Here is a 22362-nt window from a genome sequence, read left to right as displayed (position 1 = left end):
TGGGGGAAGACAATGTGACATTGAATAACTTGGTTCTGGCAAGTCTTCTCATGAAAGGATGTGGTTAAAGATTAGAATGAAGAAAGAGGATGTATCCTGACCTTTGTTTAAAAAAACTCATGTGGTAAATGTCATACAGGAAGCATGCAGAGAAAATGGCAAATAATCTTTGGAGCTGGTGCATGCATCTTTATTCTTAAGAATAGACTTCCTGTGCCCTGCACATCTAGTCCAGACGCAGTAGGTGAAGAACCTGCCAAAACATTTTAATTTGAGTAATAACAATGGATAAGAACTGCATGGTATATGGAATTGATAATTAACAATGGTACCAAACAAACAGTCTGGAATTGGTTATTTTTTACTGAAATCAGTTTACTACGGTGACTGTGAAGGGTCATAAACTGAAATGTTAACTTTCTCTTCATGGATGCTGCCTAATTTTGTTCTCTCTCACAAAAGGTTATGAAAACCAAGTCACTTAATACTTTTGAGAAGATGGACTTCCCACACAAAAGTCACATTTGTACTAATTGCCAAAGCAGACTCAAAAGGATTGAATAACCTACTGCTGCTCCTTTCTTCTACGTTCTTCTATTTTTTGTTAACATCAGTAGCTCCATAATGCATATTGTAAAGCCCAGTCAATTTATATTGAACAAATTGCTATTAATATCTGCAGATATGCAAAGTTAGCTCTTCAAACAGAAGATCACACTTTATAGTCTTATTTGAAAATTTAAAAAAATAATGTCAAGAGCTTCATGGTGTCCTTGAGATTGTTGGATTAACATTAAAACAAACTGGTTCATTAATGTCTATTAAATAAGTAAACTTTCCATTATTACCTCTGGCTCCAAACCTATAACATTGAGGTTGACTCTCAGTCACCCTCTGAAACAGTTGTAAAATAGCATGACAATAATAAACAAGAAAGACCAGAATGTCAAATTCTGAAATGACATAAGCCCATTTCATACTTGCAAGTGATCCCAGGAATTAACCACCAATCAGCCTTTAAAGTGCCAAGTATAAAAGCATATTTTCTTTAACTGTGACATTCTGGATTCCGCAGCAATGGCTACGATTAGAGATTATCCATTACAGCTGGTATAGTAGTTTTATTAGTGAGTCCAAACAGCAACACTTTTTAAAATAAAACTACTAGCCCTAATGGATAATCTCTACTCATAGTCATTGCCGATGTATCCAAAATATCACAATTAAAGAAAATATAATTAAACCAGGTGTGATGTGCTGTTTGAAGAGCTAACTTTGCATATCTGGAAATATTATGAATCTGATTGAAGTAAATCCCAGTGCTTATTTAAGTGTACAATATATCTTTAATCTATACATGTGCCCATCAAACAGATCCACAAGGAGAAGGAAAATATGTTGCATAGCTTCCCCGCAATAGATGGCTGCTGTGGACCACTTAGGTGTTGGCAACATTAATTGTTCAGAAGTCCCGACAGCCTCGTAAGATCCAGACTTAGGTCTTTAATGAATTATATACTTTTTCTTGAAGTACCTTTATCACTGTTGATCAGTTGATTGTCACTCAGAATCTTACACTTTGGTGAAGATGATCTGGGGAGTCGTTTATGTTGTTCTGATAATGATTCACTTTCATCCTCCTCGGAACTACTAGGCATTACCAAAATCTGGCCCTGAAAGGACAAAAATACAAGCTGATTGTTCCAGCCAGAGATATCAATGAAACTCGCTTACTTGCTGATATTCAAAAATAGTAAAAGTAAATAGAATCCCGAACACTCAGAAAGAGTAAAAAATCTTCATGGATTTTGCAAATGAAAAGCCTTAATAAAGACTATATAGTCTTGTCAGATATACAGACATGATATTTTGAGGGACAAAATGATATTTTGAGTAAAACAAAATCATACAATTCTCTACAAAATTATTGTTCTGCAAAAACACATTGCTTTGGAATATCTGCAGACTTTTGAAGGTTGCCGTGTTATAAGTGAATTTTGTTACTGCATAAATTAATTCTTTTTGGAGAAGTGAGGAAGAGATCAGAGTGACACAGATATTCTCTCTGCAACTCTGTGGGAATGAGGAAAATATAACTTCATATATTCATGTACTGTATAATTACTTTCCATCATTCCTAAGTTTTGATTTACATTATAACATAATTTTAATTGTTTTAGGCAAACAAGAAAGACTGTAAATGCTGGAAAACTGGAGAAACACACAAAAAGATGAGGAACTTAGCTGGTCATGTACCATCTATAGAAAGCAATGTTTCATGCCATAATCCTTCTTCAGGAATAACAACTAAAAGGCAAAGTCTGAATAAAAGACTCTCGTAAACTTCTACAGGTGTACCGTGGAGAGCATTCTGGCTGGTGGCATCACTGCCTGGTATGGAGGCGCCAACTCTCAAGATAAGAATAAGCTCCAGAGGGTTGTTAACTCGGCCTGTGTCATCACAGGCACCAGACTTCATTCCATTGAGGACATCTACATGAGGCGGTGTCTTAAAAAATCAGCCTCTATCCTCAAAGACCCCCACCTCCCAGGCCATGCCCTCTTCACTCTGCCACCATCAGGAAGGAGGTACAGGAGCCTAAAGATAAGCACTCAGTGGATTCCCCGCTGCCATAAGATTCCTGAATAATCAATGAACCAAGGACACTGCCTTATTTTTCGTGCACTATTTTTGTTATTATTATTTTATTTTATATAGTAATGTTGTAAAATGGTTATAATATGAATGTTGGCACCATGATGCTGCACAAAACACCGAATTTCGTGACTTGTTCATGACAATAAATCCTGATTCTGAAACAAACAGAGAGGATCATGGGCTGGCAGTTGATAGGTGAATATAGGTGGAAGGGGAAGAAATGGGGGAATAAAGGAACTGGGTGATGGGAGGAAGAGGCAGAGGGTAAAGGAAGATGGATGATGCAGGAGAGTGAAGGGGTTCAGACTGCGCCACCACCCCCCCACCACTCTTCCAGATCCCTCTGATACCATTTCTCCTTCTTTTCCCTCCCCTCTACTACCTAATCACCCAAACCTTGCTTCCTCTAGCTCACCACCCCTTCCCTTCATTCCATGACCTAGTGAGCCCCTATCAGAATGTATCTACCTTTACCCTCTGCCTCTTTCTCCTATTACTTCCAAGCTTCTTATTTTTTTGCCATTTCTTCTCCCTCTCACCTGTATTCATCCATCACTTGCCAGCCCATGCATCTCCCCCTCCCCTCCCTTTCATTTGGGTTTCTGACCTATTCTTGCTATTTCTGATTAAGGGTTATGGCCTGAAATGTTGACCTTCTATTTCCTTCCTGGATGCTGCTTGACATGCGGAGTTTCTCCAGCATTTTATGTGTTGCTTTCATTGCTTTATTCTCACGTTTCTTTATTATTTATTTAGAAGTAGGGAAAAGTTAGTTTAAAATCTCATTAAAATCTAACAGCTAAATTGCATTGTTTTAAAGCTCCTAGCATGTTTTACTAACTATGGAAACTGTAATCAAATACAGGCCTGTGCTGATCATGATTGATAAAGATATTTGCATTTGGGCTTTTGGGTTCTAACAAGTAAAGAAGGTTCAGTAGCATCATACAGATATAAATAATACTCAGAGACATACAGCATAAAGTTTTTTCTCTCTTACTTCTAATAGGGGATTTGCGCAACTGCTTTCATTCAAGAGATCTGTTCCATTTACCTTGTTCCTTACAAATTTGAATGCAATTATATTAGTGGGCAAAAAAAATGGATCAAAAAACATTAAAAGAGGAATAATATTTGACATAACAGGTGACCGTGCTGCCTTTCTCTCCTTTCAAAACATAAGATGCTGTACCTTAATACTCTCTTTCCTCTGTTTCAGAGTCCAGAGGACCCCAAAAACCAGCATTAATAGATATGCACCACAAAGGTAGTTTTTAATTATATTTGAACAAGAAAACAGAATTAAACTTTAACTTATTACTATCAACTTACTTAACCTACCTAACCCCCTCTCTAATATTAAGCACAGGTGTGTGTAATGTATATTTATAATTAGAAAAATTCTTTGGATCACAGTCTAATCTCACTGGTTGCAGGCAATTCTTGTACTGTGCACAGAAGTTAGCTTTAATAAAGCTCACAGGGGGCGTGGCAAGATCGCGTAGAAGAAAGATGTGTGTTCCACCTTTCCCCAGCTGGATTATTAAATACCCAACTTTAAAAAATATAAAAGTGGTTAAAAATAATATTTATAGTTTTTTGAATAACAGTGATTATGGCTACTAATGTGAAGAAATCTAAAACTCAACTTCAGAAGAAATTACCATATAAAAGTATAGACGATCTGAGGCCTACTTGCACAGCTGAATCCATGGAGTCATAGTTGGGAGTCTCCAAACCCCAGAGGATTCCTTCCCATTCAAGTTTGACTTCAGCACCGATCCTGCAGTCGCAAGATGGCGCCGGCAACTTCGGTGAGTTCGGTCGTAGCCAATCTGCGTGCACGTGAAGCCGTGCGCGCGGGCGGCCTGACCAACAAAGGGGCCCGTGAGCCCGCAATATTGTTGGGTGGCCCGGGGACGCACAATATAGTGTTGGAAGATGCCCCTGAGCGTCTGGCGGTTCTGCCGGGCATGCGCAGAGCATCCCGAGTCCGGGACCTTTTGGAAAAAGTGTGGGCCGTGGGGGAGCCCGAGCGCTGGCGCCCCGGCGAGGACTGGGTGCCGGTGTCGGGTGTCCAGACCCGCAGCCGCACAGTCAGAGGACCTATGGTGACTGAAAGTGAAGAGGAACTTACCTTATTGGAATTTGTCCAGGAGGAGGAGCCCGTACATAGAAGGTAGACCTCAAAAAGTGGCTATGGAATCTGGATTGGTTTTGGAAGGGATTGCTTTTCAAATGGATAATATGTCAAAACAAATGGAACTCAAATAACCCAAGGATTTATGGATGTGAAAATAAAAATGAATACTTTGTGTGAAGAAATGTCAATTATGAAACAAGAAATTACTGTAGTTAAGAGTGATATTAACAGATGTATAAAATCTGTTGATATTGTACAAGATAATTTTAAAAAAAATTGAAACAGCTTTTTCTGAATGTCAAAATCAAGTGGAACGCAATACAGAAAAAATGGAAAAAGTGGAATGTTCTTTTGTAGATTGGGGGATTCAAAGAAAGGATTTTTTGAAGAAGATTGATCCTTTGGAAAATCAAAGCCGGAGAAATAATGTGAAAATAGTTGGTCTTCCAGAGGACTTTGAAGGTTCTGACCCAATAAAATTTTTTAAACATTGGATCCCAGAGGTATTGCGTAAAGAGTTTTTCCTGAAGGTTTGGAACTGCATCGGGCCCATAGAGCCTTGAAGAAAAACCACTTCCTGAACAAACACCAACGGTGGTCTTGATTCGTTGTTTGAAGTATCAAGATAAATGATTTTCGAATGGCGGTACAGAAAGCACGGCAGAGTCAATCCCCATTGATGATTCAAGACAATAGAGTGTTTTTTATGCCGATTTGAGTCAAGAGGTTATTAGAAGACGACGGGAATTTAATTTGGCTAAAGATGTCTTATGGCGAAAGGGCTATAAGTTTGCTTTTCATTATCCTGCAATTTTGAAGGTTTTTTTTACAGAAACTTTCAATCTCAATTTTTTGAGAATGATCACGATGCCTTAGTTTTTGATAATTCGTTGCCAGAATTGCGAAGAAATCGGCGGTCATCATTGTCTCCTAAGAGGAGGGTAAATGGAAATGGGAATGGGTTTGGAAAGAATGGTAAGAATGGAAAGAAAGAAGAGCTGACACAAAGTCTTCTTGACATTGAAGATCTGGAACAATCATTGGGCTTGGAATCATTGGGTTGAATATATTTACTATATTTGGTTGTTTTTAATTACGTAATGAATATGTATCTGGGTGGGGGGGTGGATGACACTGAAAGTTTGACTGTCATCTACCACTAGTGGGTTGACCACACCCAGATTTTTAGGGTGTTACTACCTTTTGGGTGGTTTTTATTTATTTTGTTTTTTTTTTAATTTTTTTTTGTTTATTGAGGGGTGGGTTTTGTGTTCTTGGTGTTTTTGAATAATTATAAAGGGGAGCATTATTTTATTGAGTGTAAATATATTAGTTGTTAGTAAAATGTCTACTTTGAATTTTGCAACTTTTAATGTTCAGGGATTAAATAATCCTTTTAAGTGAAAGCGGGTATTGGCTTATATAAAAAAAATAAAAATTGATATTGCCTTTTTACAAGAAACACACTTGACTGAAAAGGAACATTTGAATTCCTTCATCCAAATGCTTTGATGGAATTATATCCTTGGAAGATTTACTCAAACATTTATCAGATATAACAGAAATATTTAACCTGTTAAATTATGAAGATTTTTCTTATCATGAATGGGTTGAACAGTTTTAGAAAGTGACAGAAGATCAGCAAAGTTTAATATTTCTACTTCTCCCTTAATTTTATGTGCCTGTCCAAATGTTTACTTTCTGTGATATGATTTATAAAAAGAATTATGATTAGTGTTTATTACTTTTTAAAATGCTGCTCGCCTGCTTGATGACTTCACTATTCTTGGATTGTTAGAAGTTCCAGATAGTTACTGATTCCATCTGCATTTAATTCATCCATCGTTATTGAATGAAGATCTACCGGGACCAATGCCTGAAGAGGGCGCACAAAATCAGTGAACCGGTGTGGACTCAAAAGGCCAACATGGCCTGTTTCCGCTCCGTAAATGGTTATATGGTTAAATTGAAAAGAGATTGGGTTGGACATGTGTTTTTTTTCTTCTTTTAATTCTAAGGCAAGAGGGGTGGTGATTTTGATTCATAAAAACTTATCACTTGAATTGGAATCTTCAGAGGGGAATGTAGGTAGAGCTTTACGGATGAATTGTAAAATCTTTGCTGAATCTTGGACTTTGTTTAATCTTTATGCACCTAATGTAGATGATGAGTGGTTTATTTCAGAAGCTTTTTTATTGTTAACTCAAGCTAATGAAAATATTTTAGTTGGGGAAGATTTTAATTGTGTTTTGGAACCTTTATTGGATAGAAACCCGAAGAGTATAAGGAAATCAAAGACAGCAATATAGATCAAAGCGTTGATTAAGGATTTAAATCTGGTAGATATTTGGAGAAAGGTTAATCCTACAGAGAAAGATTTTTCTTTTTATTCATCGCGACATGATTTGTTTTCTAGGATTGATTTTTTTTGGTATCAGCACACCTACAGGGTAGAGAATTGCAAGTTGAATATAAAAGCAGAGTTCTATCTAACCATTCATTTTTATTTTCTTGTGAAAGTTCGGAAGTGGTACATTCATCATATAGATGGAGGTTTAATGCAATATTATTGAAAAAAACAGAGTTTGTTACTTTTGTTAAAGAGCATATATCTTTATTTTTGACAGAAAATTAATTCTATGGATAGTCATTTTGTAGTATGGGACACATTAAAAGCTTATTTGAGGGGACAGGTTATTAGTTATTCTACGAAAGTTAAGAAACAATTTATGGCAGAAAGTTTAATGTTGGAAAATCAGATTGATGAGTTAGAGAAAGACTTTCAGAAGGATGTGACTGAAGACAAAAAAACGACATTAGCAAAATTGAAATTACGTTATAATACTTTACAAACTTATCAGTTTGAGCGTTTAATTAATCGAACTAAACAACGTTATTATGAGTTGGGAGAAAGAGCTCATAAGGTACTTGCTTGGTAATTGAAAGCTGAACAGGCATCTCGGACTATTAATGCCGTTAAAAAGAATTCAATAATTACCTATAAGCCTCAGGAAATTAATGACCAGTTTTATTCATTTTATCAAAAATTATATACTTCTGAGGGGAAGCAGGATAATGGTTCTATTGAATCTTATTTATCTAAATTGAGGTTACTGGTATTAGATGAGAAAGATATCCAGGAATTGGAATCTCTGTTTATAGATTTTGAAATTAAGGAGGCTATACAGGAAATGCCAATTGGAAAGTCCCCAGGGGATGATGGATTTCCTGTGGAATTTTATAAATTTTTAATGATGATTTATCTAATGTATTTGGAGATGTGTTAAAACAAGTTACTGAAGAACAGAAGTTTCCGGAATCTTGTTCAAGTGCTTTAATAACTGTGATTTCAAAAAAAGAAAGAGATCCATTAAAAGTTATCTTCATATAGACCTATTTTTTTTATAAAATTATAGCCAAGGTACTAGCTAATAGACTTGTTATGTACTTACCTAAGTTGATACATACTGATCAAACAGGTTTTATTAAGATTAGAAATGCATCTGATAATATTCTTCGATTAATTACTTTGGTCAATGCATACCGAAAGCAGCCTAACCATCCTATGGTGGTAGCACTAGATGCAGAAAAGGCTTTTGATAGGATTGAGTGTGATTTTTTTATTTAAGGTGTTAGAAAAGTTTAAATTCAGCCCTTTTTTTATTGGTTGGGTTAAAGCTTTATATACGAACCTGATTGCTAGGGTGGTGACAAATGGTTAGATTTCTTTACCATTTAGGTTGACTCGTTCAACTCGGCAGGGCTGCCCATTGTCACCTGCCTTATTTGTATTGGCTATTGAACCATTAGCTCAGACTATTAGGCAAAATGATGAAATTAGAGGGATGAAGGCTATGAATGAAGAATATAAGATTAATTTATTTGCAGATGATGTATTGATATACTTGATGGAACCGGAACGGTCATTGAAGCAGTTACAAGAGTGTTTGTTGAAATTTGGAGAATTGTCAGGATATAAAGTTAATTGAGATAAAAGCAAAATTTTACCAGTTGGGATAGGAGATTATTCAGAATTTAAAATTATTACAAAATTAAAGTGGACAAATAAAATTAAATATTTAGTTGTGTTTGTACATGTTAATTATCAGTCATTATACAGTTAAATTGTTGGGGTCTTTCATGGCTTGGTTCAGCATCATGCTGAAGAAGATTGAAAAGAGGGTTGGTGCGAGAACACAGCCTTGCTTCACGCCATTGTTAATGGAGAAGGGTTCAGAGAGCTCATTGCTGTATCTGACCCGACCTTGTTGGTTTTCGTGCAGTTGGATAATCATGTTGAGGAACTTTGGGGGACATCCGATGCGCTCTAGTATTTGCCAAAGCCCTTTCCTGCTCACGGTGTCGAAGGCTTTGGTGAGGTCAACAAAGGAGATGTAGAGTCCTTTGTTTTGTTCTCTACACTTTTCTTGGAGCTGTCTGAGGGCAAAGACCATGTCAGTGGTTCCTCTGTTAGCGCGAAAGCCGCACTGTGATTCTGGGAGAATATTCTCAGCGACACTAGGTATTATTCTATTTAGTAGAATCCTAGCGAAGATTTTGCCTGCAATGGAGAGCAACGTGATTCCCCTGTAGTTTGAGCAGTCTGATTTCTCGCCTTTGTTTTTGTACAGGGTGATGATGGTGGCATCACGAAGATCCTGAGGCAGTTTACCTTGGTCCCAACAAAGCTTGAAAAACTCATGCAGTTTGGCATGCAGAGTTTTGCCGCCAGCCTTCCAGACTTCTGGGGGGATTCCATCCATACCTGCTGCTTTGCCACTTTTCAGTTGTTCGCACGGATGGCAGTCTCTTCAATCTGAGGCGCCTGCAAGCTCACACCAAGACACAAGAGAAACTTGTCCGTGAACTACTCTTTGCAGATGATGCCGCTTTAGTTGCCCATTCAGAGCCAGCTCTTCAGCGCTTGACGTCCTGCTTTGCGGAAACTGCCAAAATGTTTGGCCTGGAAGTCAGCCTGAAGAAAACTGAGGTCCTCCATCAGCCAGCTCCCCACCATGACTACCAGCCCCCCCACATCTCCATCGGGCACACAAAACTCAAAACGGTCAACCAGTTTACCTATCTCGGCTGCACCATTTCATCAGATGCAAGGATCGACAATGAGATAGACAACAGACTCGCCAAGGCAAATAGCGCCTTTGGAAGACTACACAAAAGAGTCTGGAAAAACAACCAACTGAAAAACCTCACAAAGATAAGCGTATACAGAGCCGTTGTCATACCCACACTCCTGTTCGGCTCCGAATCATGGGTCCTCTACCGGCACCACCTACGGCTCCTAGAACGCTTCCACCAGCGTTGTCTCCGCTCCATCCTCAACATCCATTGGAGTGCTCACACCCCTAACGTCGAGGTACTCGAGATGGCAGAGGTCGACAGCATCGAGTCCACGCTGCTGAAGATCCAGCTGCGCTGGATGGGTCACGTCTCCAGAATGGAGGACCATCGCCTTCCCAAGATCGTATTATATGGCGAGCTCTCCACTGGCCACCGTGACAGAGGTGCACCAAAGAAAAGGTACAAGGACTGCCTAAAGAAATCTCTTGGTGCCTGCCACATTGACCACCGCCAGTGGGCTGATAACGCCTCAAACCGTGCATCTTGGCGCCTCACAGTTTGGCGGGCAGCAGCCTCCTTTGAAGAAGACCGCAGAGCCCACCTCACTGACAAAAGGCAAAGGAGGAAAAACCCAACACCCAACCCCAACCAACCAATTTTCCCTTGCAACCGCTGCAATCGTGTCTGCCTGTCCCGCATCGGACTGGTCAGCCACAAACGAGCCTGCAGCTGACGTGGACTTTTTACCCCCTCCATAAATCTTCGTCCGCGAAGCCAAGCCAAAGAAAGAAATACAGTTAAATTATGTGCCTATATTAAGACGGATTAAAGCAGATTTGATTTAAGTGGAAAGATTTTCTATTAACTTTGATTGGAAGGGTAATTTTTTTTGAATATTTCTCCTCGAATTCAATATTTATTTCAGTCAATACCTTGTTTACTTTCAAAAGGTTTTTTCGGGATTTAAATAAGTTAGTGCGGGAGTTTTTATGGAAAGCTAAATTATCTCGAGTGGCATTGTATAAACTCACATGGAAATATGCATTAGGTGGACTTCAGTTACCATATTTTCAAAATTATTATGAACTGGCCCAGTTGAAGTTTATTAGCAGGTTGATGGATTTAGATTATCCTCCTAGCTGGGCTAAGGTGGGAATGGTGTGTATTTCTGAGGTTAAGGTAAATGAATTTATATTTCGTTGGAATTTGAATTTGCTACAGGAATATAATATGCCGGTATGGAAACATTTGTTAAATATCTGGATTTTTAAAAATAGGGTTTTGGGATCAAAAGATAAATTATCAATTTTAACTCCATTGTATAATAATCAGCTTATTCTTTTTTCAATGTTTAATAATTATTTAAAGAGTTGGGATTTTAAGGGTATAAAGACAATACAGGATTGTTTTGAAGAGGGACAATTTCTTTCTTTTAATCATTTGAGAGAAAGATTTGATATATCTGTAAATTCTTTGTTTGTGTATGACCAACTTAGAGCTTTGGTAAAGGATATTTATGGTAGAGAGATGAATTTACCCATTTTGTCGAAATTTGAGTCTGATTTCCTCTGTACCAAAGCAGGGTTATATTTCAGTTATGTATAATTTGTTACAAGATAATATGGATAAACCGGACTGGGAAAAATCTAAACTTAAATGGGAGAGTGATTTAGTATTTATTTTTCCTGAAGATGATTGGGCAGACAATGTAATCAAATTGACAAATGTAAGATATGGAATGGTAAATTATAATTTTTTATATCAATTACATTTGACTCTGGAGAAACTGAAAAAATATGGGTTTAGTAATTCAGATTTATGTTTTAGATGTGATTCATGTATTGGAACTTTTCTACATGCTGTTTGGACTTGTGTTAAAGTTCAACCATTTTTTGGCAAGTAATTAAAGTAGTTTTGGAAAAATTGTATAACTTTACATTACCATTAGATCCAACGATTTTTTTATTGGGTAATTTGATTTTCTTGAGGGGATTAGGTTTGGATAAAATTCAAATTGCTTTTGTACGTTTGGTGTAATCAGTAGCGCGTAAATGTGTTGCGAGTACTTGGAAAGATAATACAGATTAATATACTACGTTGGCATAATGAATTGAAAGCTTGTATTGTTATAGAAAAAATTACTTATAATTTACATGATAATTATTCCCTTTTTGTTAGCAAATGGTCTCCATATTTGAAATATATGCATTTAGATATACTTTGAATTGTTTTCAACATTTATAATTTTTAAAATTATATATATCATTTATATTTTTGGCTCCCCTTAGGGAGCTGACTGAAGGGGTGGGAGGGTGGGTTCGGGATTTATCTTGTAAAATCAATTTTTGATTATTGGATTGTATGTTATGGTTTTATTAATCTTCAAATAAAAAACAAACAAAGTTCACCAGTCTTTGGTGCTCAACAGGCAAATGGTTACCATTCAGGAGGGTTCTTGTTGGTCTTCAGAGAGAGATTCCTTTTGTTCTAGGACATCCGCACCTGATTCCTTCTCAATCAGTCTTGCTGACTAAACTTTCCCCCTTCAGGGTTCTCCAGATGATTCTCTTTCTTTCAGGTCACCTTTCAGACTGCCAGCCTTCTCCTTTGACCAGGCAGTCTTCCAAAGTTTGCCAGATTTGTCCTTCTGGAACTGATTTCTGTGACTCCTTCTCTCTCTGTTTCACACCCTCCCTCTCTGAGAGCAAAACTGTCCTTTGCCTGCCTGCAAAAATCACATGCTCTCCCAGGAAAGCTGTATTCTGGAACTTTGTTGCTTTCTTTTCAAAAAGCATTCTGCAAAAGTCCTGCAAAAATTCTGTTTTAAAATGTGTTTGTGTGCAAGCTACTCTAGCAAATCATCCTAAGCCACCTCAAAAAACTCTGTCATACCTTTAATGTCCAACATTTTATTGCACTCTATGCTGCTGAACATAGTGAAATGTGTTCAAGTGTAAATTTAAAATTTGAAGACATGCCAGTATGATCAAATCTTCATTGGGAGCAAATATTTGCTTGCATTTTGCATTTCATTTTGAGTTAAAACCGTGTGCTTATTAAGGCAGTAACAAAATAAGCACACAACACCATTAAAAAAAAGATCAGCAGAATGTCCTCCCACTGGAACAACTGGTTGAGTAACATGTGCTACTCAACTAATACCACCAAAACAATTAATTGAAAATCATCAATTAAGTGGATGTTATGTCATTGAGTCAACAAAGCCTATTGAATGTTTTATTTTCACCTGTTCCCGAAGCTTTCTTCGTCGTGTCTGAATCACAGCAGTCTTAGTTTTAGGTCGTTCAACTGATGTCAATTCAGAGTAATGCAAATCGAACTTCCTCACTCTGGTTTTTCTCCTGCTGTTATAAAGAGATTGTAAGGAGCAGTTACATCAACAAAAAGAATTCAAGTCATATTAGATTTAGTCGAGTTTTAACGTTAGTGAGTAACCATGGGGTTATATACCAGTATAAAATAAAATTCCAGGTAAGTGGAAAAAACATTGCATGAAAATGTATGGCCAGTAACACTCTAGAAACAGCCTCTACAAGTATACGACAAGAGAACAAGTTCAAAAAGACCCATTTCCTCTCCTACACCCTAAATTGTTCTCTTATTCCTTCTAAAACACATATTCCTTCTTCTCACAGACACACTTACATGGAACATCATTCACTATCTTCCATCTCTTTTCTTCTCAACTTCCATCTGCCGTTTCCTTCACTACCTTTCTCATTTTGCAATGCTGAAAATTGTTGTAGGTGACTTTTGGCTTATGTACCAAATGGCACCTTTCCAGAAGTAATTTGCTGCAGTAAAAACATTATTATTCAACATCCTTGGGGAATGCAGGGTGCTAACTTGTCAAATACAGTATGCCATCTCATCATGAGTGAAGTATCTTGTTAAACAAGAATGTCTGCAGCTCCTGGGGTCCTGTGCAATACACAAGAATAACAAATATGCGAGAGAAACTCAGCAGCTGACTCAGCATCTAAAGGAAGTAAAGGATAACCAACCTTTGAGGCCTGAGCCTTTTGTCAGGTATAAACAAAAACAGGCAGGTGCCAGAATAGAAAGGTGGAGTGAAGGGGAGAAGGAGAGAAGAGGAGGGAGGAAGGGAAGGATTCATGTATTCATTGTTTTCATTTAATTAATGATACTGAAAGTTATGTCGAACATAACACCACAGTACAGACCCTTCAGCCCATTATGTTGTGTTGTTCTATACAAATCTACTCAATAATCTAAACCTTCCCTACCTCATACCATAACTCTCTATATAAAAAGGAAAAATAAATACAATATTCTATAATATTTATTAATGAGTTGACAATTAATATTATCCAGCAGGTAAGAGAAAAGATGCATATGATGCTAAGTTGCTTCCTCGGTGCTATGCCAATATTTATCAAGACATTACCTCAAGACTCCCTGGATGTCAACCCAGGTACTCCAATGGCCCTGCCTCAATATTGGCCCATATGATCTCTTACTGCAACCCCATTTTTGGCCCTCACTACCCTCTTTTCCCTCCTCCATTTACCATTTATTCTTTCACCCTCCCTTTCACTGCCATCTGTTTCTCTTCTAACTAGTGACCCTCTTGCAAAGTTCCCAACAAATCTTACCATTAGAAAGGATCCCAGCTCCTAAGGCTATGATGAAAAATCAATGTTGTCTTCTTCCAGACACGATAGACACAATCTATTGAGCATCACACAATCTATTGAAGAAACTCAGCGGTTCGAGGAACATCAGTGGGAGAAACAGATGGTTAATGTTTCAGGCTGGAACCTTTCATCAGGGGCTCAACTCACCAAGTTTCTCCAGTAGATTCCATGTTGCTCCAGATACCTGTATTTCTGTGTTTGCCTTTACAGAGAAATGACTCCTCAGATATGGAAAGGAATTCATCATTTTTGAGGGCCCCAATGAGGAGCTTTGTTATCCAAGAATGATTATTGAAAGTGGGGACAGTTTAGTAGAGATCCTCTGTTTTGTAGAGATCCTCTGTTTTGTAGAAGTCTAAGAATGTGTAGCGGCTCACCGATGGCTTGTCGAACGAGCTCCGGAGGTTCTGAGTAATGTCATGATGTCACAATGCGATGATGTAATTTGAAATGCACAGGCTTTTAAAAAGCTGCACGTGACTGTTTGAGTAAATGACTTTTGCTGAACTTCAACTTGACTACATCTGATCATTTTCTCGTTTTTCATTTCGCACTGCAACACAGTTGCTACGTTGGTGACCCTGATGGGCCCAAATGGATTTTGGACCCAACATAGACAATGCAGCAATTTCACTCAAACTGCCTGTCTTTTGGACCATTCAACCTGAAGTTTGGTTCGGGCAAGGTGAGGCGCAGTTCTACATTCGCAAGATAGAAGAGGATACTACTAAGTACTATCATGTGGTAAGTGCCCTCATCCAGGACATGGCCAGTCGAGTAGTGGGTTTCCTTCTGGACCCATCAGATCTCAGCAAGTATGAAGTCCTAAAAGTCTCTAGATTTAGTCTCTCTCAACACAAGAGAGCTATACGGCTCCTCAATATCGATGACCTGGGGGACTGTGCCCCTTTGGAGTTAATGAACGACATGTTGGTACTAGCAGATGACCATAGGCCTTGCTAGCTCTTTGAGCAGTTGTTTTTAGAACATATCCCAGAAGTCATCCGCCTCATGTTGGCTGACAAGGACTTTGATAACCCTTGAACAGGGGCCACCTGTGCAGACATTCTGTGACACGTGAAACTTCAAGGTGCAAGGCCCACAGAAATTAGTGCTGCATCACACCCAAAGGCCCAGGCTCTACAAGTACAAGTGACAAGGGTGCACATACTTCGGACAAGCATGACTCCGTGACAAGGCTTCAGTGGTTGGCCACTGTAGCAGCCTATTCTACATCAGGGACAAACTCCTCCAGCACAAATTTCTAGTCGACACAGGTGCAGAGGTTAATGTCCAGGAGCACAAGTCCAGTGCTCTCTGTGGTGAATAACAGTTCAATTCGTACATATGACACATGGACTATACCCCTGAAATTCAGTGACAATAAGTTCACATGGAAGTTCATTCTTGCTGCTGTGTCCTGGCCGTTTCTGGGTGCTGACTTCGTCAGAGCCCACTCATTGATGGTGGACTTAAAAGGGTGAACACCAAAACATTCCAGACTTCCAGCTACCCGCCATGCACCTAGATGCCAAGAAATTCACCAAACTTCTTGTAGAGTTTCCAGACATTGTCACTCCCACACCCAAGCATAGCATTGCACACTATGTACTCACCTAAGGATCTCCTCTACACACCCGAGCCCAACGTCTGCAAAACAAGACTTGCAAAACAAGAGTCCCACAAAACGGAGGAACTTGGAATCATACGCAGGTCTGATAGCTTATGGACTTCCCTGCTACATATGGTGCCCAAAGCCATGGGAAGTTGGAGACCTTGTGGGGATTACAAGTGTCTCAACGATGCTACCACTGCAGACTGCTACCCTGTACCCCATATACAGGACTTTACAACTAATCTTCATGGGGCCAGGATATTTTCTAAAATTGACTTGGTGCATGGATACCACTAAATACTTGTAAACCCCTGAGGATGTACCCAATACTGCCATCATAACACCATTCTGCATCTTTGAATTTTTGAGAATGCCTTTTGGGCTCAAAAATGCTGCACAAACATTCAAGTGACTAATGGACGAAGTAGGATGTGGCATGGATTTCCTTTTCATATACTTGGATGACATACTCGTCGCCAGCCACTCCCATGAAGAGCACCTGCAGCATCTGCGTTTACTCTGCCATTGCCTACAGTTCGGGCTAACTGTGAATTCTGCCAAGTACAAATTCAGACAGTCCTCTATGGTGTTCTTAGGACATCAGATCAGTACCTGGGGTGTCATTTCATTGCCTAGCAAGGTGGAAACTATCCTCAAATTCACAAGGCCCAATACCATCAAGGGACTCCAGGAATTTGTGGGGGTGGTCAATTTCTATAATCTCTTTCTACCCTCTGCAGCTAATATTATGAAACCCCTCTTCGACCTCATGTCCAGGGATGCCAAAGAACTCAAGTGGACAAAGGAGACAATGGCAGCATTCTAGTAGATCAAAGATGCCTAGCGAAGGCAACATTGCTGGTCCATCCACGAATAGATGCACCAACCGCCTTGACAATAGAAGTGTCTGATGTGGCAGTAGGTGGGATCTTGGAACAGTACACCAATGGATAATGGAAGCCTCTAGCATTTTTTAATAGGCACCTCCACCCTCTGTAAACAAAATATAGCACATTCAATAGGAAACTGCTGATGCTGTACCTAGCGGTCAGGCACTTCCGCTATTTTTTGGAAGGGAGGTACTTCACAGTTTTTATTGACCACAAACCACTAATGTTCACCTTCGTGAAGGCATCAGATCCCTGGTCAGCCCACAGGCAACACCACCTATCTTATATCCGAGTTTTCAACCAGGATTAAACATATCTCCAGTGAGAGGAATGTGGTGGCTGATGCTCTGTCCTGCTCCTCTCTCTGGGTGCAGTCTACATGGCGCTTGCCAAAGTTCAGCGCCAGGAAAACGAACTCCCATCTTACTGAACTGCTGTCACGAGCCTGCAAGTCAAGGATGTAGCTTTTGAGCTGCAAGGTACCACTCTCCTGTTTCTACAGATCAGCTTCGCCCTATCGTCCCTGCTGTGTGGAGACTTTGCATTTTCAATGCCATTAATGGACTGTGCCACCCCTCAATTCAAGTGACGGTCCACCTGACAGCTGACAAGTTTGTATGGCATGGACTCAAAAAGCAGGTCACCTACTAGGCAAAGATGTGCATGGACTGTCAATCTGCAAAAATGCAAAGGCATGTGAAGACGCCGCTTCAGCCTTTCCAGATTCAACCACGTGCATGTCGCATTGTTGGCCCGCTTCTGGTGTCACAAGGGTCTAGGAGCTTGTTATCGGTCATCAACAGATTCACTAGGTTGTCAGAGGCAGTTCCTATGATGAACTGATCAACTGATTCACATGCCAGAGCTTTTATTTCTGCCTGGGTATCTCTGTTTGGCCTACCCACACATGTCAAGCAGAGGCCCATAGTTTACCTCTGCACTCTGGGACGTTTTCTCATGACTGCTGGGAATACAGTTCCACCACACAACAACCTACCTCCCGCAGTCGAATAGCCTGGTGGAATGGTTCTATAGGTACATGAAGGCTGCACTGATGGCCCACCTCCAGGGACCTGATTGGGCAGATGAGCTGCCTTGGATCCTCCTGGGAACAAGAACGTCACCCAAGGAAGATCTCAACTCCTCATTGGCTGAGTTGGTTTATGGAGCTACCCTCATTGTACCTGGAGAGTTCGTGCTCACAGCACAGGGACAGGAGGTGCCACTGACTGAAGTCTTAGGCAGACTGCGGGAGCATCTTAGAAAATTGGCCCCAGTACCCATATCAAGGCATGTAACAACGACACCCTTCATCCCAAAAAAACTCTGGGACAATGCGTATGTGTTTGTGTGCAGAGGTGCCCACTGGCCACCTTTAGAGGCTGTATGAGGGCCCCTTCAGAATGCTACATGTACTGGGCAATCGTACAACATGTACTGGACCCTTGATGCTAAGGCATGGACGACCACCCAAGAGTGGTGGACAGTAATGGCACCAAAGGTTTAGCCTCCAATCGTCGGTCCTGGGGGGGAGGGGGGGGTGCGGTGCCAATGTAGTGGATAACCGGAGGCTTAATTGAACCAGCTCAGGAAGTTCTGAAAGACATCATGATATCACAATGAGATGACATCATTTGGAGCTGCAGGTGACTGTTTTGAGTGAATGACTTTTACTGAACTTTGATTCAACTCTGTCTAATAATTTTCTCATTCTTTATTTCACACTGTGACATAGTTGCTACAAGCTATTGTATTGTGTACCTCACAAATAGGTCAATGATGACCTGTCATCAACCTGCAAAATCATGAATATACATGCATTGTCTGCATATGGCACTTCAATGACTAAGATTGGAGTATTCTTGGACTTGGAGTGTTCTTGGATTTGGAGTGGAGGACATACAAGATGAATGGATTCCCTCATCATGCAGAGTATGTCCATCGCAGTACAAAGCTCGGTGGAGGTGAGTTGGAGTGACAGCATGGTCTTGCTTTTTTTAAAAAAAAAAGAAAAAAAGGTTGATTATAAAGATCTAACCCCACCCACAAGCCAAGGTTGAAATGGGTATTCAAGCAGACTTGAAATCAAGCATCAGCCTCCGGAGATCCGACTAAACATGCCCATTTACTCCATCCCTGCTGGCCTTGCTTGACATCATTCTACAATGAGATTAGGATTACTCTGGACCAGCTGGTAAAGATCACATCTTGCATGCTAACATGAGACAGGTGCAAGATTAAGATTAAATTCTGAGTTAGCTAGATTTGAGAAAGATGCTTTCGAACCATAGGGATCAAAAGTTTTTAAGAAGTTAATGAAGGCCAGCTATCCTGGTTGATCCTACTCCTTGCATTTTCATAGCAGCTGACCTACAGTAAAGATCATATGCAGTGCACTTCCAGATGAATCCTCACTGCAATTTGGAGAGCTCTTTGGCCAATGGAAAGAGCCAATTGGAGAGATGATATGCCCTGTGGTAGAAAACAAGGATGAAGTTGTAGGAATCATTGCTCCACTGAAGTAACTGGAATCAGATTTATCTTGACCATTGGAGTTAAATTCCTGGAATACTCTCCTCTCTGGAGGAATAGGAATTAAGGTTCTGAATTTATGTCTGAAGTTGTTCCATGTCAAGTTCTGGAACTTCAGTAGGCATAAATGTGCTTCTTGTTGTTTTTATTTAAACTTAACATGGTCTTTTCAACTTCTTTCATCAGATCTGGCAGCAAGTCTGAAATTAACTCAAAGGGCATTCATGTCAAGGCCAGAGTCAGTTGTCCTTTGAAGTGTTCTTCCAGCATGTAGTGATTGCTATTGATAAGTTTTCCTCTGATCTTGAATCAGATGAATGGCCCTAAGTGTTTGAACAATTGTGGAGAATTCACATCATGGTTATCAACAACTTGCTGGTCATCCTGCTCCTTACACTCATCATCTGCTCATTAGTTGTGGTTTTCTGCTGACCTTGATCCTCCACATTAGTATTTCTTTTCCTTTAAGCCATGGAGGAGCTTCCAATTTAAAGTTGGGTTGTATTGGCACCTGGATCTACTTTCATTCTCATTAAATTAGTTCTGTCTTTTCTGGTTTAAAAAAACACCAAGAGTCTTTTCAATTGCCAACTATTCCAGACAGTCCGAACAGTGAAATTTCTTCAGCTGCTGTTGGTTGGGGAATCATGAGTTGCCTCTGAGGCACTCTCCAAGTAGAATTATCTACATCTTGAGACCTGCCACACCAATTTTCTAGTGTTTCTGTGAGCAAACTGTAATACAGTGTAACACATTCTAGTGGTGTGAACATTCAGACAGGAGTGCTGTCGCATGCCTGTTCACCTAATGCTGTTGTTATAACCCATCTTGCACCCCAGACTAGCTGACTGATTTTTAAAAAAAATCACCTAGCTAAAGTGCATGGGTGAGATGTTCTCAGAGCTGGTGGTACAGAGAGAAATGGTGGGGTTGGGCAGGAGAACAAGCCGTGAGAAGGGAAGGAGCAAGGATTGTTGGTGAAGGGAAGAGGGAAGGATTGTTGGTTTAGGAGAAAAGAAGAGGGTGGAGAGGAAGGGCTCCAAAAGTATGCTCTAATTATGCATGTATCAAGCAAGGTAGGAAAAGAGTGTCACATCAATTCTCTTTCTCTTCTGCTATATTCACTCTGTAGTCCTCAATGGCTTTACTTAACTATATTTCAAATCTGAGGTTTGAAGTTCTGTCCTAGTTTCAACAGCTTTGCTGATTTGTGGTTTTAAGCTTACCTAGTCAACTCTGTCCTTCCTTTTTGAGTTATTGAGGGTGATGCTTTAACAAATGGAGTTGTTTCTTCCTCCTTCAAAATTGCTTTTGTCTCTTCCATTTCTTCTGATGGTTCTTGTTCAGGTTTCAAATCAGATTCTTTTTTTTCTCTCTTGATGAAAGACATTGCTGTTTTGTTGCTCCTCAAATCAGTATCATTAAAATGGAGGATCTTATCATTTATTCGTCTCTCCATTTCATTTGTGATGCTTAGTATTCTACCTAAAAACGACATTGAAAACAATATTTTCACACATTTTTAGCAAAATTCTATTACAAATACAATACATAAATTTGAACAAAATATATCATCCATAATGATTCAACTGGAAAAGGCATCACTAATTCATGTCATCACATTGCTTCCAGGGCCAGTTCTACATAAGCACCTAACAAAACAATAATAAAAATGAAGTTCAATATTGGACATCAGCTTAGAAAGGTAAAGAGAAAAAATTATTTTTATTTATCAACATTTAAATGCATTTTGGATAAGGTAAATAATGGATTGAAGTCAGCTATACTGTCACTTTTTAAAAATGTTCTGGTGATAAAATGGCCATTTCTTTTAATTGACAGATTGAAATGCTGGCTTGCACTAACCCTGTTGTCATTTGATAGAATGAATATAGACCATTCAAATCAAACTTGGATTTATTCAAATTCTTTTCAGTCTTATACAAGACATTGTAAATTTAGTAATACAGTAGAAGTCCTAAAATCCACACTGCTTGGGAATTGGGTTGGTCCAGATTTTCGGGCAGTACTTTTAAAATTCAAATTTAAGGAAGAATAAAGAAGAGATGAACAGGTAAATTTTGATAATTTATTCATTAGCAAATAATTTATTATTTATCAAAACAAGCAGGTTTAAAGAAAAGTCAACAAGCGTGGTCGTTTGTTGCCCCTGTGCATCTGTGGCACTTGCGTATGCTCGCACACAAAAACCCACTAAATAAAAAATTTTTGAGAGTTTTCCAAAAGTTTAGATTCTTGGGTGGTCCGGATTTTTGGACTTCTACTGTAACTTGCTTACTCTGGAGGAAGAGTCATGTCCCATCCTTCAACAGAATGCAAGGACTGACATAAGAATAGAATTGGAGGAGCAAATATGCAATAGCCAGATGACTGACAGAAAAAAATACTTTCCAAATGGTTGGGAATAGATGGAAGGAAGAACTCTTACATGGCAGATTTTAAAACAAATTTTATATTACTTTTAGAACATATTAAAAAAAAGTTAAACTTACACCTTCACAAAAATATTCATTTTTATATCCTTAAGATTTATACAGGATAGAAATAAAACAAAATTCACAAAGTATTTCATTAAAATAATCAATAATTAAATCCTGAATGAGAGTTTGGAGTCCCATTCATTCAGGTTTTAATTATTGAAATTAGGTTCTTTGGCCATGAAAAATTCATGCTTGAATAGTCTAGTTCTAACACGTTGAATTTAGTCACGATCTCGTAAGGTAACAAAATGCAGCTCTGTGTTT

General features: G+C 39.2%; 1 protein-coding gene and 1 long non-coding RNA gene across 12 annotated transcripts in view; one reads left to right on the top strand and one right to left on the bottom strand.

The window, feature by feature from the left end:
* Positions 1 to 2812, top strand: part of LOC138738790 (uncharacterized) — a 46042-nt gene extending 43230 nt beyond the window's left edge. The window contains exon 7 of the long non-coding RNA XR_011341736.1: positions 2181 to 2812. This is a non-coding gene — a long non-coding RNA (uncharacterized lncRNA). The remainder of the gene's footprint in view (positions 1 to 2180) is intronic.
* Positions 1 to 22362, bottom strand: part of LOC138738784 (histone-lysine N-methyltransferase SETDB2-like) — a 123203-nt gene that overhangs the window by 10567 nt on the left and 90274 nt on the right. For 10 of the 11 annotated variants that reach the window (XM_069889697.1, XM_069889703.1, XM_069889696.1 and 7 more), the window contains 3 exons: positions 20824 to 21082; positions 13129 to 13246; positions 1535 to 1673 (listed from right to left, as the gene is read on the bottom strand). In XM_069889697.1, the coding sequence (XP_069745798.1) occupies positions 1535 to 1673; positions 13129 to 13246; positions 20824 to 21082 (516 nt within the window). The remainder of the gene's footprint in view (positions 1 to 1534; positions 1674 to 13128; positions 13247 to 20823; positions 21083 to 22362) is intronic. The other variant, XM_069889695.1, reaches the window with a different exon arrangement.

This window comes from Narcine bancroftii, chromosome 7 (assembly GCF_036971445.1).
Source record: "Narcine bancroftii isolate sNarBan1 chromosome 7, sNarBan1.hap1, whole genome shotgun sequence".
NCBI lineage: Eukaryota > Metazoa > Chordata > Chondrichthyes > Torpediniformes > Narcinidae > Narcine > Narcine bancroftii.
This window is presented reverse-complemented; position numbering and strand designations above follow the sequence as displayed.